The following is a 17,002-nucleotide window of genomic DNA, read 5'->3' as shown; positions in this document are numbered from 1 at the left end:
AAAACTACTAAGGCAATGTGTCTTGAAATATCCTTTTTTTTCCTGACACCGTTTACATTTTTTTTTTAAAAAGTAATAGAATTTATTGGGGCGACATTAGTTCGCCAAACCACAAGGTTTCACGCGTACCGCTCAGTAAAACATCTTCTGCACACTGCATCGTGGCCCATCGCCCTAGGCAAAGTGGTCTGGGGTTGTTGAGGGCTTAGGCAAATGTAAGCATTTCTGAGCGCCAGAATGAGCAAGGAAGGGAAACAACATTGTCAGCCAAAGTAAGCTGTAAACAGGATACATATGCCTCCAGGAGATGGCCCTTGCGACCTATACTAAGTGAGACAGATGGTTCTTGTCGACAAGGAAACAGGGTTTCAAAAGAAAATTTTGGTATCTGGCAAAAGTTCCTCCCGAGCCCAGAGCTATGCAGAGATAACAGCAACCTCCGCTTTTGTAGCTTTCTTGCTTGCTTCGCACACATATAAAAGAGCTAGCCTGTAAGGGTTCGCGGCAACTCCCCTTTGCAGCCTTAACGGGCACCCTGGGAGTTCGCCCCTGCGCAGGTAAAAATAAAGTACCATCCAAGTGCATGCCACACGTCTCCATTTGATTTTCTGCTCGCGTTTGGGATACAACATTTGGAGGCCCCAGCGAGATCTCCCTTTAGGGAGTTTCACTTTCGGAGACCGTTCAAACTGAGTAAGTAATTTGTATGGATCCTCTTCTGATTTTGGTTTCGGTTCTCTGGAGTTTGCCCTGAGGTAGCAGGCAGGACCCTGCCTAAGACCTACCCAGGAATTCGGAAGTGGGACCCCACTCTCCGAATTTTGGTTTCTAAATTTTGGTTTCTGAATTTTGGTTTCTGTAGTCTGACCTATGCCAGACATTGTGCCGCGTGGACTTGTCATATCTGTCTCGTGTTGTGTGTCTGTCTCAGTTACCTGTTACTAACCGGGAGTTCACCCCGAACTCCCCATTCGATTGCATTTTGAATAACTTTTCTGATTTCCGGCGCCGTGTACGCGGCTACGGGAGTGTGCAGGTCGATCCAGAGTTCTTGCGGACTCTGCCAACTAGAGTGGCCAACTTTTGGTGTTGGATGGCCTACAGAGGGGACTTTCGACCTCCCTGTATTGTTTGCAGTGTGGGCCACAGTTTATAGAGTCCCACACCCCGATCAGATGGTTTAGATCAATGTGTGGGTAGACATAGCCACAGACAAACCAGGCTATATTCAGAAATGCCTAAGAAGGAGTGCCTCCCGGGGAAGAACAGTTTTGTTAGTCCTGGGGAGGACATGTCAGACCCCTTGAATGCGCCCCCTCCCTACCCTAGGAGGGAAGAATCGCAATATACCCAGCCAGAGGAGGGAGGGACACTCACGAGCCCTCCTCACACCCAAGGGGGAACCAGGGATGGGCAGGAGGCTCCAGTACCCCCAGCACCTCCGGCACTTCTGCCACTTCGTGAGGCACCGCCCGGACCGGATGCCCCAGTCGGAGCACCCCCTCGGTTGATATATGTTCCTTTCTCCACTAGTGATCTGTGGAGACACCAGAACCCCCCATTTTCTGAGGAACCACAGAGATTAATTTCTCTACTAGAAACTATATTTAGGACTCACCAGCCAACCTGTGATGATTGTCAGCAGATAATATTTACTCTATTTACCTCAGGAGAAAGGAAAAGAATCCGTAGGGAGGCTGCAAAGATTGTGGTGGGAGATATTCTCCCCTCACAACCTCCCATGTGGGACCCCAATACCACGGAAGGAAGGGAAGCGCTCCTCCAGTACCGCCGAACCTTATTAAGAGGGCTCAAGGCAGCTGCTAGGAAGCCCACCAATTTTGGGAAGATTAGTGAAGTGATTCAGGGGAGGGAGGAATCTCCCGCTGCTTTCCTAGAAAGATTACTAGAGGCTTATAGGATCTATACTCCCCTCAACCCAGAAGCTATAGAGAACCAGAGAATAGTTAACATAGCCTTTGTGACTTAGTCAGCTTCAGATATCCGGAAGAAACTGCAGAAGATTGAGGGGTTTGAAGGAGAGAATAGAAGTAAGTTACTAGAGATAGCTCAAAAGGTATATGTCAATAGAGATGACCCCGAGATTGGCAGGGCAAAGGAGATAGCAAAAATTCTTATAGCGGCCCAGAAGCCAGAAGGTAAGGGGAAGGGGAAGATGGACAAGGGCAGGTGAAGACGGGTTGGGAAAGATCAGTGTGCCTATTGCAAGGAGAAGGGGCACTGGAAGAAGGATTGTCCTAAGTTAGGTGGAACAGCCAAGGACCCTGGACGTGGTCCCGAGGTGCTATTGGAGACGCTGGACTGAGGGGGCCGGGGCTACATCCCTGTTGGCTCCCAGGAGCCCATGGTCACCCTCAGGGTCGAAGGAAAGCCAGTGGACTTTCTTGTAGACATGGGAGCCACCTCTTCAGTGCTGAAACAACCACAAGGACAATTGCAGAAGGCAACTACCAAGATAGTAGGGGCAACAGGGAAATCACAGGCGTACCCATGGACAACAGCTAGGATCGCAGACTTGGGAAAAGAGACTATCACCCATTCTTTCTTAGTCTTACCAGACTTCCCATACCCATTAATGGGCAGGGACCTGTTGCAGAAGCTTCAGGCAACTATAACCTTCAGGAAAGAACCAACAGTCGGGGAAAGGACTAATGAGGAGACTGAAGTAAGCCTCAATGTGACTGTGCCCATATCAGAAGAATACCTCATGGTAACAGTCCATGAGGAGAAGACAGATGAGCGAGGGGAGATAGGAGTACTGTTGGCCAAGATACCTGGGGTGTGGGCCTAGCAGAACCCCCCAGGGTTGGCATCTCATCAGCCACCTGTGCTTGTTCAGTTGGCAAGTTCTGCCACCCCTATCAGGGTTCGCCAGCACCCAGTTCCCACCAAAGCACGGCAGGGGATTGCCAAGCACCTGCAGCGACTACTGCAGGCGGGAGTGCTGAGGCCCTGTCAGTCCTTGCCGCCAGAAAACGAGAGGAGTGTTTGGAAGCCACTACAGACCTGCTGCAGGACCTGGAGCGGATGGGCAGGATTGCCGTGCAAACCGTGAGTTACCTCGGATACGTACTCCAGCAAGGTAAGAGAGCCCTGTCTCAGCAGAGGATCCAGGCCATCCTGCAGATTCCCAGACCAATTATGAAGAGGCAGGTGCGGGAGTTTTAAAGAAAGAAATTTTAGCCTTACAAGAGGCCATTTGGTTACCCCAGAAAATTGCAATAATACATTGCGAAGGACATCAGAAAGGGGAAGACCCCGCCGCCAGAGGGAACCAGTTGGCAGGTGAGGCCGCCAGAGAAGCAGCTTTTTAAGGAACCCCGCAGATACTACCTTTAGTGCCTCAGTCCGAATTGTCCATCAGCCCAAAGTATACTCATGGGGAAGAACTTGAAGGTTAGAATTTAGGAGGAAAGAGGAATGACCAGGGATAGCTAGAATTGCCAGACCATAGGGTATACTTGCCCCAGGGAGCAGCAGATCTCATAGTCAAAGAGATCCATAGGGGAACCCACCTAGGGCAGACTAAGTTAGAACAGTTATTAAGAAAATACTGCTATAGCTTAAGAATGAAAGACATAGTTCAATCGGTAGTGTCAAGATGTGAAATTTGTGCCAAGGTGAATTCCCTAGTAAGGAAGTTCCCACTTCAAGTCAGATATAGGGTAAGGCCCCGGGGGAGCTATAGGAAATTGATTTTACTGAAATAACTCCTGGGAGATTTGGGTATAGATATCTGCTGGTCCTTATAGATACGTACTCAGGCTGGGTAGAAGCTTACCCCACGAAGGGAGTAACCACATCTATAGTTTGCAAGATCTTACTGAAAGAAACCATTCCCCGTTATAGGCTACCTGTAGCCATTGGGTCAGATAATAGGCCAGCATTCATCTCCAAAATCTCACAGGAATTAGCAACTAGGCTAGGGATTAATTGGAAATTGCACTGTATTTATAGACCCCTGAGTTCAGGACAGGTAGAAAGAATGAATAGAACCTTGAAAGAAACCTTGACCAAATTGCAAGAGGAAACAGGCGAGTACTGGGTAGAGCTCCTTCCTTTCTCCCTCTTGAAAATTCGTTATACCCCTCATGTTGGTAAATGGACCCCTTGTAAAATCATGTTTGGGCAACCAGTACCAGTCATACCTCGGCTGACCGCGGAGGAGCAAGAAACTGCTAACCAGAATCTTCTTAAGTCCCTTCAGGCTTTGCAGCACATCCGGGGAGAGGTCCGAGCCTTGCGCCAGCGCCAGGCACCAGCCCGACAGGACGCAGACAGCTTGGAACCTTATGAACCAGGACAGTGGGTGTGGACTTTGCAGCATCGGCAGAAAAACCTTGAACCTAGGTGGGAAGGACCCTACCAGGTAATCATAAGCACCCCCACCGCGGTGAGGATAGCTGAGAAGCCATATTGGATCCATCAGTCACACCTAAAGCCTTCGGATCCCCCGGTAGAAGAAACAGCTAAAGAATGGAAAGTAAAGCAAGACCCACAGAGACCTTTAAGACTCACCCTCACCTCGAGTTGAGGGTATTAGTATTACTTTGTATTATTAATTTAGGCTCAGGACTAAGCAGACAGCAGTGGGTACTGATTAGGACCGCAGACGGGGCTGTAATAGCCACTAATTATACTTCGAATTATGCTGCAGTAACGCTCACTGCAGATTTCTCCAAGTTCTTTGCTGACCGCTTTTGTGATTCCCCGGCGGCACGGAGACATTCCAATGCAAATGGTCCCCTGCAAGACAACCTCCCGTCCTCCTATACTTTAGGACACACACGGTGTGACCCAGCCCAGAAAAATAAGAACCTCTGGTACACCCCGCATTACGGGTGCCCAGAGCCACCCCCAGGGAAGCGGTATAAGTGTGGATCCCACGATGACTATTATTGCAAGGCCTGGGGTTGTGAGACCTTAGCCCTAGGCTGGACACCAGGGGCAGGACAGGATAAACACATTATCCTTTACCGCGACCCAAGCAAGAAGCCTGGGTTAGGGTGGAATAATAATTGCGCCCTAGACAGCTGCAACCCTACAATTGTAACTATTTTGAACCCGGCTGATCCTGAATGGACAAAAGGCAGGACTTGGGGAATAAGACTATATGTATTTGGGACAGACCCAGGGACTTTCTTCACTGTACGAAAGCACACCATTAGTAATGAGCTCTTCCTGAAAGGGATAGGCCAAGGTCTGCCCAGAGGACCCACCAGAAATCCCCAATCAGTTCCAACAACACCTAAGACCTCTCAGCCTGAAATTTCCCCAACTAGGCCAACAGGGGAAGCAGAGGAAAGGCTAAACGGTACCCAGATTGTGACCCAGATGAAGCAGCAACCTGTCATAAAACCTCAGAGGCCACAGGAGACTAGCCAGGAAGACGATGAATCGAGGGTTTGACTCATAAGTGCCAACAAGGAAATGGGGGAATGTTGAGGGCTAGGCAAATGTAAGCATTTCTGAGCGCCAGAATGAGCAAGGAAGGGAAACAACATTGTCAGCCAAAGTAAGCTGTAAACAGGATACACATGCCTCCAAGAGATGGCCCTCGCACCTATACTAAGTGAGACAAATGGTTCTTGTCGACAAGGAAACAGGGTTTCAAAAGAAAATTTTGGTATCTGGCAAAAGTTCCTCCCGAGCCCAGAGCTATGCAGAGACAACCACAACCTCCGCTTTTGTAGCTTGCTTGCTTGCTTCGCCCGCATAAAAGAGCTAGCCTGTGAGCGTTCGGCGCCTCCCCTTTGCAGCCTTAACCGGCACCCTGGGAGTACGCCCCTGCGCAGGTAAAAATAAAGTACCATCTAAGTGCACTCCACACGTCTCCATTTGATTTTCTGCTCGCGGTCGGGATACAACAGGGTCTAAGGTGCTGCCTGACGGGAGATGGTGCAGGGTTCCTGCACCCCATTTCGGTCCCCGGGAGTCTGGGGACCCCACACCCTTTCTTCCCAAACAGGACTCCGTAAGCGCCCAGGGCAGAACGTCAGCGGGAAGCAAAGCGGCCAGAGCGGTGGCGGCGAGCGTTTCTAGCTGCGCCAGCGCTTCGGGGCCTCGGTTCTCCGCTTCTCAGGTCCCGAACCCAGGGGTTGTGAGCAAGCTCGAGCAGGACCTCTCCGTGGGAGCAAAGCAAAAGAAGAAGGGCCTCCTTCACCTCTCCCCACCCCCCACCCCCGCCGCCCCACTCTGCTGAAGCCGGCTGGGCCGGACCCAGAGCCCCTAGGTCCTAGTCCTCATGCCCGCAGGGCTGCGAGGAAGCTGGAGGGAGAGATGCCCCCCACCCAGGCCTGCGCTCCAGAGCCCTGAGGGACCCGTGGGAGGGAGGCCGCCGGGGAGCCTGCGCCTCTCTTCTGCGCTCCCGCCTCACCACCGGCCCTCGCACCCGCACCCCCTTTTCGTCCCGGCCGAGCGACTCGCGGTGCCCCCACCCCCCCGCCCCACGCTGCGCTCTGACCGGACCCACAGCCTGACCCTAACGCCAACAGACGCCTGGCGCCTCTTCCTCGTTAGAAAGTGCGCGGAGAGCCTTCTAGAAACTTCGGGACCTAGGAAAAGCCTTGGAGGTGGGGGACGTCTACATCCTTCTCTCCTCTCCAGCCCCAGCAAACTGCCAACACTCAACGCAGGTGTCTCCACGGCCACCGCAGCGGAACCCCGAGCTCCGCGCCCGAGCCGCTCTGGACGCCCCGTTGTGCAGCTCCGCGGAAGCTGCGGCAGGACCCGCAGCTGCTGGAGGCGCGAGCCGCGTCCTCCCGGATCACAGCTCCGTGCGGGCGTGGTGGGCGTCCAAGGTCCTTTCACCTGTGGCACCTCCCGTCTTTGTCTCTTGTGTCCTGTGCTAATAAAAATGTGGGAAAACAATAATAGTTCCTTCTCCAAGAGACGTCCAACAACGCCAAGATTTAAAGGGCCGGTGGGCCAGGGTGGCGTTGAGAGGGCTGACAGACTTCTTTGGCAGGGCGCTTACAGATTTCTGTCGGGTGGTAGGGGGGTTGGGAACACTTTTTAAAGAACACCCACGTAAGTCTTCAGAAAGATGATACTCGCACATACACAAACACACACACCAAGCAGCAATAACATGATTTTTTAATGCATGTCTCATTGTTTTGGAATATGCTATGCTGTATTACAGACTTCTACAGTAGAAGCATCAATTTTAAGTATCAATCACTTTGTGCTAAATGGTGCCTCTGGTGCAATTAAAGTATGGAAATGTGGAGATGCAACTATTCTTGTGAGCAGCCCCCCTAATGATGGCTTACTTTGGGGGAAATCTCTGCAGCCACTGAACTAGTGGAAATGTTACAGGTGTATCTCTAGAACTTTGGGGTCAGCTAAATCACTGTCATCTTAATGTTTTGCTGACCTTAACACTAAAAGAAACATAAAAACTTTAAAGTCTAAAATGTGAAGAGTTGACTTAAAAAGGCTTGTAAAGCAAAGAACAAGAAATAAGACACAAGCATAGAAATGTTTATCTTCCCTTCCTGGATGGAAGTGTATGAGATGGAAGTCTTCTGCCCTGTGGACCAACCTGATGGCAGAGTTGGGTGGTCTGCTGAGACCTACACGTAAAATCCCGATGTCCCCCCCCAAAGAGAGGCAATGTAACATTTAAGATACATGTAACATGTATCATGTTACAATGTAACATGTTTGCTTTCATCATTAGAGATAATATTTTGAATACATTAACTTGGTTATGGGGTATGTAATGCCTTTATTTTTAATTAAAGTATGTACATATGGAGTTATTTCATTAATTTTAGATATGGTGTTGGCAAAATGGTTATTCTCATAATTTGAATTATATGCAATTGCCAAATGAATGTCTATTTAAATGCTAACACTGTTAAAATAAAATAAAATAAAATAATAATAAAAAATGCTAACACTGTTTTAATTGGGAGAGGAAGGAAGGAGATTTCAGACCTTGAAAAAACAGCTAATTTTTCTTAAAAAACAAGCAGTCTTTTCATTATTTAAATGATCTCTTAGTCTCACCTCTTCACTTAGGTTACCCTCCTCTTTGCTCCCACCACGGGCTCAGAGCAGCAATTTCCAACCAGTGTGCCCTGGCAGGTATATTTGTGTGTTGCAAGAATTTTTAAAACATGCACTACCTGACTATTTAGTTAAGGGCACTGACCTCTTTTCCCTTAGACTGTCAAATTTTTAAAAATGACATTACTCTTCTACAAATAATGCCCTGGTTTATGCACAAAGCTTTCCATCACAGCATTACTCGCAGTATTTCATGTCTGCTGCTGTGGGCTGCTTCAGTGAGTTATGGAACAGCCATTTGATGGAATATTATAAAACCATTCAAATAATACCGGCAAAGCAATTTTAAAACATGGAGAAAGCCTGATGTTATAACATTAAGTGGATAAAGGAGGCCTATGAATAGCATACATTAAAATCTGTCATTGTACTAGCCAAAAGAAAAAGAACAAGAAAGAAAGAAAAGAAAAAAAGACAACAGCCAACATAATAACTATCCAGTGTGAATGAATCAAAATTATCCCCTTTTTTGGGGTCAGATTGGCAAAATATATATATTTTTTGGCATACCAAAGAATTTTAGTAGTCTGTTTACATGTGCCATGGGATGAAAAAGGTTGAAAATAGCTGACTTAGAGCGATTACAGCCCTTAAAACAAGGCAGCCTGCTGTATATGCTTGTTGAATGAATTCATACTTTGTTTACATGTCTGTCTCCCACTAGATTTCGTGTCCTAGAAGACAGGCACATTCCGTTATTAGCAAAGTGTCTACCACATACATACACACACTTGATTCAACTCAACAGCAGTTTTAAAAATACAGATGTTAACATCTAATTAACATACATAAAGCTTTAATTTTTTAAATTTAACTAGGCACTGAAGAAAAAACACATGTATGTTAAAATTAAAATTTCTTTTAGGCATATGTAGAATATATCCCCATGATGGGATTTTCTGAATTTCCATAGCAGATTTTTAAAGAAAACCAGAACAGGGTTTTTCAACTGCCTTTATACTATCATCTTTTTGAGTCTCATTTTCATAAATAGAGGAATGCAAAAATGATTTTTAAGTTACATATGATTAGCTTTTTACAAAAGAGCCAAAGCCTTCCAAACAAATCTTTCATGGAAACATTTTTGTAAGTTGCTCAGATAATATGTTTCATTCTCAATCAAATGTGTAGTTTAATGTGTCAAGTACATTGTATATCTGTATTTAAAGGCAGCTGGTACTTTAAGCACTTTTTTAAAAACCCTGAAATATCCCTTTAAAAGTTTTCTTTCTCACTGCTCATTAGAAGTAAGTACGTGATCATGGGACATTCAGTTAACTTTGTAAAATCAGAAGTGTATTTTTTAAAGATTTTATTTATTTTTCAGAGAGAGGGGAGGAGAGGGAGAAAGAGGGAGAGAAATGTGGATCTGTGAGAGAAACACCAACCAACACACCTGCAGCTGGGAGCCTGGCCCCTAACCCGGGCACGTGAGCCCAGACAGGAATCAACCTGGTGAATCAAACTGGTGACCCGGTGACCCTTAGGTTCCCAGGCAGATGTTCACCCCACTGAGCCACACCAGGCAGGACCAGAATTGTATTTTATTTTTAAGGTAGGAAGTTGAAAATTAGGTCAGAAAATGTAGATTGGCTTTCTTGTCAGTAAAAATTATCTGTTGCCATATTTTATATTTGACTTAATAACAATTTATATGTATATTATGATCATTACATGTTACATCTATTTATTTAAGTTTGAAGACTTCTAAAAAAGGAAAGCTAGAATTGAGGAGCAAGGATCTATAATGTCCAATATCAGATGCAAAGTGGGAATCCTATATTGTGTTTCATCGGGAACAATACAATTTAATCCATACTCATTGTTAATGACAGACTCAGAATTGATAGTCAAAAAATAAATTAGGTACCATTTGAACCTAAGTTTTCAAGCTTTGTAGCATTCCATACATATAAATAGACTTTTGTTTATAGGTTTAGACCTTTTCACCGTATTTCTAAAGTAGAAAATACATAGTAACCCCCCCCACACACACATATTAAAACAATGACTAAAAATGGCAGCTGTACTGGCTTGAAGTTAGATTGTTTAAAGTCTGAAACCAATTATGGAACCTTTTATTTTAAGGGCATTTTTTAAAATCATGCAACAAAGAACTGTAAACAAAATTATAGTGAAGGTTTATTTGCAATTTAAATTATTTGCTCAGTCTGTCCCCCCCACCACATACACACATCTTGAAATGAAAACACACAAAAGTTTTAACTTTAAAGATTTTATATACGTATTTATTTATTTTAGAGAAAGGGGAAAGGAGAAAGGGAAGGAGAGAAACATCGATGTGTGAGAAAAACATGGATCAGTTTCTGCACACCCCCAAACAGGGACCTGGCCCACAACCCAGGCATGTGCCCTAATCAGGAATTGTACTGGCAACCTTTCCATTTCCAGCCTGGCTCTCAACCCACTTAGCCATACCAGCCACTGAGTCTTAATTTTAAGACTTTAAAATGAAAGGTTAAAGTCTTTAATTTTAAAGGATCCGTTTCCTTAGAGAAATGTGGAGATCATTGTGAAACTTATGCCTTAGAGTTAAGTAGAGGGATTATGGATACCACTGGCTTCTGAAGCGCAGAGCGAACACACTTGCTGCTCTCTCTGATTGCTGGTCATTCCCTAGCGATTCGGGGCTCCACACGATATCAGGACTTCATCAGCGAGCTGAAGTGGGAATGAGATCTCCAAGATCCAATGAAGTCTGCATGGTTCCTTCTACTGAAGAAGAGAGATCAAGAGGTTTCCTGTCCTGGCACTACTCAGCAGTAGCTGTGGCTATCTGCTCACTTGACACCTGGTGCAATTGGAGTTTCTGATGGAGAAACATTTTAAGTTGACACCTGTGATTGAAACATATGGTCTACAGTTATTAGAGAAGCTAGAAACTAGTAATAGACCAAGTACCTAATTTTTGTTAAAAGAGACTTTTTAAAGAGTTAAAGTGACACAAGCTAGAGAAGTCTGGTTAAGATCATTTGAATTAAGGCTTTCCAGGTAAAGATTCTCATTCTCATTCTCTTTCCCTCCTTCCCCTCTCTCCCTCTACATTCAGCAACAAAGGAAACCTAAATTTAAAAGACAAAGCCAAAATGTTTAAAAATCAAACAAAAGTGAGAAAACAGAAAAGCTAGTAGTAGTAGGAGAAAGTCGTAGAAGGCAGGATATTGATCTCATTGTTCTCGTCTGCTTTTTTCCTTGAATGTTTAGGAGTGCTTACCAAATGCTTGCAATACAATAGAATTAAGTGTGTGAACATCATCGTCTCGACCCACCAGGAATTCTGAAAACTGAAATGTCAGGTATATAAAAGCTGGACTAAAGGGGAAATGTTTGACTTCAAGGTTGCATTGACAACGCTGTATTTATCAGATTATACGCGTCACACGTGACATTGTTTCCTAGCCGCCCAGCGCTAGCCCCGGCTCTCCCCAGCGCGGGGCTGCAGGCCGGACCAGTGGCGCGCAGCCAGGCTCCGACGCGCCTCCGGGGGCGGTTTGCGCAGCACCTGCGCCCCCTCCCGGCCACGCCCTAGCCAGCCGGCCGCGACCCTCCGTGGTGCGCGACTCCGGCCGCGGCGAGGCGCGCCGGGCACGTCGGGGGGCGCAGCCGCACGCGGAGTTCCCCAGCCGCTGGCCGTCCTCGCGGGCGCGGGGCCTGGCCCTAACGGCACTCCCGGGACTGGCCGTTGCAGCCAAACGGCCGCGTTCCGGTTCCGGCCTGTTGACCAGGAGACGCGGGTACACAGAAAGGACAGGAGACCGACGCGGACGCGGCTGCGGCGGACGGAGAGCGGCGGGCGCCATGAGTCAGAAGCACGTGCTGCAAGGTAGCGGCGGGGGCGGGCGGCCCCGACGGCTGGCGGCGGGAGCGGGGAAGACGCAGCGGCGGCCCCACGGTGTCTCTCCCCGCAGTGTTCGAGCAGTACCAGAAAGCCCGGACCCAGTTCGTGCAGACGGTGGCGGAGCTGGCGACCAGGCCCAAAAACATCGAGACCCTGCAGAATGCCGGTGAGCTCCCACCGGACCCCGCCTCGCCCGCACCCGCGGGGCCGTGTCGCCCGGTGCCTCGGCCTCTCCCAGCGCCTCGAGCCCTGGGTCCCCCGGAGCCCCCGCCCCGCCGTCACCCGCGTGCCCGGCGCGTCGCTGCCCGGCGTGCGCAGGCCTCTCGTCGCCCCGAGACCCCGGCCCCTGGCTCCCCGCCTCAACTAGGTCTCCTCGCCCAGGCTCCGTTCCCGCCCCTCCCCTGCCGGCTGAGCGTGCGGGCGGAGGAGGGCGGGGACGGCGGGCCCGCGGCCCCGGATTCCAGCAGTTCGCCGCGAGGCGCGGCAGACTCTTCCGCGGGCCGTTGGGAGGGAGGCTGAGAGGGCGGCGCTACCTGCTGGGGTGAGAGAGGCCCGCCCGCCCCGTTTCGGTCTTCAGCGCCGCCAGGCGAGGGTCAGGGTGAGAGTCAAAGCCAAAGGAATGGCCTGGAAGTCATTTTACACGAATGCGAATTTACCCTGATCAGACCCGTTTTATCTGGGTGCCTGTGCACGTCACCCAGATAAAACTGGTCACCTTGGACTTCTTCACACCAAAGGAATTCCAGAGCGGCCGACACATTGCTTTTCGTTTGGCATTGCTGAAAGGGCAGTGATGTGCTTGGATATTTTCCAGGAGATGCAAAGTCGGTAAAGACCTAGCTTTGAAAAATCCTTATGGTGTTCTCATTTCACCCTCAGCCGGAACCCATGAATTCTATAGAGAGGAAGAGTGTGTGTGTGTGTGTGTGTGTGTGTGTGTGTGATGTGCTTATCTATTAACATAAAGGCAAAATAATGGTGGCGCTCTCTCTCTTACTAAGCATTATCCCACCACCATCTGATCTCAAAATAAGATAGCATTTTATCACCACTGTGTCACGAGAAACATTCAATTTATAGGATATGATATTTAAAACATTTAAATTAACATGGAATTAAAAGAAAATTAACATATAGACAGGGCAAGAATGTTTAGACCTAATATTAACTCTGGGTTTTTTTGAGGGGAATTTCTACTGCCCCTAGAAAATCTCTCACTCTCTCTCTCTCTCTCTCTCTACACACACACACACACAATTATATATATATAGAGAGAGTAACCATATATATATATATACACACACACACACACACACATACATAGAGTTACTAGGAGGGATTTTGATGTTTATTCCTTGTACATTTTCATTTGGGGTCAGGAGATGCATTTACAATAGAGAAAGTACATTTTATAATCATGTCTAAACGCTTTTTTTCAGATATTGGGATAATTGTATATTCACATGTAGTTGTAAGAAATAATGCATGATTCTGTATACCTCAAAACTGTAGTATGATATCACAACCAGGATGTTGACGTGTTCATTAATTGACTTAGTTCAGGTTTTCCTAGTTTTACTTGTACTTATTTGTGTTTGTGCCTGTGCTATACAGTTTTACCCAGTGTGTATCCATCACCACCATAGCCCAGACACAGAGCTCTTACATCACCACCAGGGTGCCTCCTTGTATTGCCCTTCTATAACCACACCCACCTCCCCCTTGTCCCTAACCCCTGGGCAGTCACTGATCTTTTTTCCATTAAAAATTTTATCATTTCTGTATTTGCTTTGCCACAATTTTCTCATATAACTGACACAAGTGTAAAGGCATAGACTTATTACAGGTGAGTTTTCTTCCTTGAGACTTTTCTGGGTCCTTAACAACTTATGATAGGGGGCAATGGAATAAACCTAAGTAATGCTGGCATCCAGAACACTTGTTCAGGCCAAGATGTAGTTAAAGCAGCTCTACCCAATACACAGAAACAAACACAGGAGACTGCCAAATTGAGGAGACAAAGAAACATGGCCCAAATGAAAGAACATATCAAAACTCCAATAAAGAACTAAGTGAAATGGAGATAGCCAACCTATCAGATGTAGAGTACAAAACAGTGATGATAAGGATGGTTAGAGATCTCGATGAGTATGGCAAATGCATAAAGGAAGAAATGAAAGCTACACTAAGTGAAATAAAGACAAATCCACAGGGAACCAACAGTGAAGGGAACAAAGCCAGGGTTCAAATCAACAATTTGGAACATAAGGAAGGAATAAACAGTCAACCAGTACATAAGGAAGAACAAGAATTCAAAAAAAAAAAAAAAGAATAAGAAGACTCTGGGACATCTCCAAATGCACCAACATCCAAATCATGGGGATGCCAGGAGAAGAGGAAGAGCAAGAAATCAAAAATTTAGTTGAAAAAATAATGAAAGAAAACTTCCCTAATTTGGCAAAGGAACTAGAAACACAAGGCCAGGAAGCACAGAGAGTCCACAACAAGTTGGACCCAAAGAGGACCACACCAGGACATATCATAATTAAAATGCCAAACATTAAAGATAAAGAGTCTTTCTTTTCTATTTCTTTCTTTTTCAAAGAAATTTAAGTATATTTTATTGATTATGCCATTATTGTCCCATTTTTTCCTCCCCTTTATTCCCTTCCTCCCAAATACCCCTCTGCCCTGTACCCCTTTCCCTCTAGCATTCCCCCCCTTTAGTTCATGTCCATGGTTGTACATATAAGTTCTTTGGCTTCTCCATTTCCTATACTATTCTTAACCTCCCCCTGTCTATTTTGTCCCTACCATTTATGCTTCTCATTCCCTGTACCTTTCCCCCCACCCTCCCCACTCCCCCTCCTCCCTGATGACTCTCCATGTGATCTCCATTTCTATGATGTTCCTGTTCTAGTTGTTTGCTTGTTGTTTTTGTTTTTGTTTTAGGTTAAGTTGTAGATAGCTGTGAGTTTGTTGTCATTTTACTGTTCATAGTTTTGATCTTCTTTTTCTTAAATAAGAAAATCCCTTTTAACATTTCATATAATAAGTCTCCTTAACATCTCATATAATAAGGGCTTGGTGAAGATGACCTCCTTTAACTTGTCCTTATTTGGGAAGCACTTTATCTGCCCTTCCATTCTAAATGATAGCTTTGCTGGATAGAGTAATCTTGGTTGTAGGCCCTTGCTTTTCATGACTTTGAATACTTCTTTCTAGCCCCTTCTTGCCTGCAAGGTTTCCTTTGAGAAATCAGCTGATAGTCTTATGGGAACTCCTTTGTAAGTAACTCTTCTTTTCTCTTGAAGGAAGAAAAGGAAGGGAGAAATGAGGGAAGGAAAATAAATAAAAGAATTTGGAACTAATTATTTAAAACATTTTGTTATTTCAAAGTTGATAATCTTTTGTTCTGCACTTGTTTCTTGTGGATTAATTTACTTTCTTCTGCATGTGTGCATGCTTTTATGCATGCAGGCATACTCCTCAAAGTACTCAGAACAGTACTGGTCACACAATGTTTCATATATATGAACTCACTCAAGTTTATTAGAGCATACCGCATTTTTAAATCTTATTTTTTAGTTTTTCTCCCCTTCTCAGTCCTATTCAATGGTTTTTGTGAATGGACACTTGCAAATTTTTATAAGTATGTAATTTTTAGACAATATACACCTAAACTAAATCATTCTTTAAAGAAAAAAATGATAGACATTATACTGACATACAGAAGTAGATAACAATTAAGATACAGAATAACCTGTTTTAGTAGAATAGTAGCAGGGTTTCTTTTCCCATTAAGTGTACAATATAGAATATACTGTGGAATTTAATCAGTTCAAACTGTTAGGCTAAGTGATCACCAAAGTATAAGTGCTTTACATGTGACATTTTAAATAGCCACCTATACTTCCAATCAAGGTGGCAGCATAAGCAGACACAGCTCGCCTCTTCACACAACCACATCAAAATTACAACTAAAATATAGAACAACCATCACTCAGAACCGTCAGAAATTGAGCTGGAAGTCTGACAACTATGGAATTAAAGAAACCACATTCTTCAAGACTGGTAGGAGGGGTGCAGACATAGAATGGGCTGGTCCCTCACCCACGCGTGGTGGACAAAAATTTGGGAGGATTATCTTGGAAGAGAGGAGTTCCAGCCCCACACAAGACCTCTCATCCCAGGGTTCCAGTGCCAGGAAGATAAGTCCCCACAACTTCTGGCTGCAAAAACCTGCAGGGATTGAGTCAATGGAAGAAACTTCTGGAGCCCGAAGAAGTTCTTCTTAAAGAACCCATATATGGACCCACCTACTCCCTCTGAGCTCCAGCAGTTACTGGGGTAGCAGCTTGAAAGGCACCAGTGGCATACTGGGAGAAACTGAGGTTGTCTGTAATCAAGGTGAACAGAGGCCATTGTGTGTTTTCTAAACCTTCGCCTCACAGAGCCAGCAAGCCGGTGCCTTATCCTTGATTCAGAAGTCTCCGTCAACCTGGCTAACACTGTTTGACCCACCTTGGAGATCCCCAGAGACTCTGCCCCACCCAACTTATGGGCCCACCCAAACTGCTTTTCCATATGAATGCCTGGTCTTGGCTCATGCTTCACAACTCCCTAAATCCGATCAAACAAGCAGCCACTGGCTTCAGTGAGCCCCAGGCATTGAACTGCTTGGTAGCTTGGCTTGCCTGGGAATCTACAAGCCCAGGAGAAGTAGCAGCCATCTCAAATTGCTATAGTTTAGGAAGGGTGGCCCCGGGGCAAAACACAGGTGAGGGCTGAACTTGGACTGCAATGTCTGGCAAGCCTCAGGGCCAGCGAACCCAGTGGACAGCTACAGACCACGTCGGAGCACTACCAGACTGTCCCTGCATAGCCGATCCTACATGGAGGGTGAAGGTTGGTGATCAGTGGTCACAGCCAGTCCTTGCATCTGACTGGCCTGTGTGAATCCCTCCCATTGATCTGCCAACAGCAATCAAAGCTCAATACAAGAGGAGGGTGGGAGGAGAACCAAGATGGCGGCGTAGGTAGACA

The 17,002-nt window shown here is 46.3% G+C and overlaps 2 protein-coding genes across 8 annotated transcripts in view; both read left to right on the top strand.

Annotated features, from left to right (window-relative positions):
* The first annotated feature begins 199 nt into the window (after nt 1-199).
* On the top strand, nt 200-5,845 carry LOC123478520 (retrovirus-related Env polyprotein from Fv-4 locus). 5 transcript variants are annotated; one of them, XM_053923177.2, is made up of 3 exons: nt 200-693; nt 2,887-3,103; nt 4,229-5,845. In XM_053923177.2, exon 3 carries the CDS (start codon nt 4,498-4,500, stop codon nt 5,428-5,430), a length of 933 nt encoding a protein of 310 aa, XP_053779152.1. In that variant the 5' UTR covers nt 200-693; nt 2,887-3,103; nt 4,229-4,497; the 3' UTR covers nt 5,431-5,845. The 5 variants fall into 5 exon arrangements, with proteins under 5 accessions (XP_053779152.1, XP_045042420.2, XP_045042425.2 ...); XM_045186485.3 differs by having other exon boundaries at nt 4,220-5,845; XM_045186490.3 differs by lacking the exon at nt 2,887-3,103.
* A 5,899-nt stretch (nt 5,846-11,744) lies between these two features.
* The window catches only part of LOC112322812 (sperm-associated antigen 6), a 48,519-nt gene continuing 43,261 nt past the window's right edge, over nt 11,745-17,002 (top strand). For 2 of the 3 annotated variants that reach the window (XM_053922439.2, XM_053922441.2), the window contains exons 1-2: nt 11,745-11,941; nt 12,027-12,122. In XM_053922439.2, the coding sequence (XP_053778414.1) occupies nt 11,917-11,941; nt 12,027-12,122 (121 nt within the window). In that variant the 5' untranslated portion in view covers nt 11,745-11,916. The remainder of the gene's footprint in view (nt 11,942-12,026; nt 12,123-17,002) is intronic. The other variant, XM_053922438.2, reaches the window with a different exon arrangement.

This window comes from Desmodus rotundus, chromosome 4 (genome assembly GCF_022682495.2).
Source record: "Desmodus rotundus isolate HL8 chromosome 4, HLdesRot8A.1, whole genome shotgun sequence".
NCBI lineage: Eukaryota > Metazoa > Chordata > Mammalia > Chiroptera > Phyllostomidae > Desmodus > Desmodus rotundus.
Note: the sequence above shows the minus strand (reverse complement) of the source record. Positions and strands in the feature narration are given on the sequence as shown.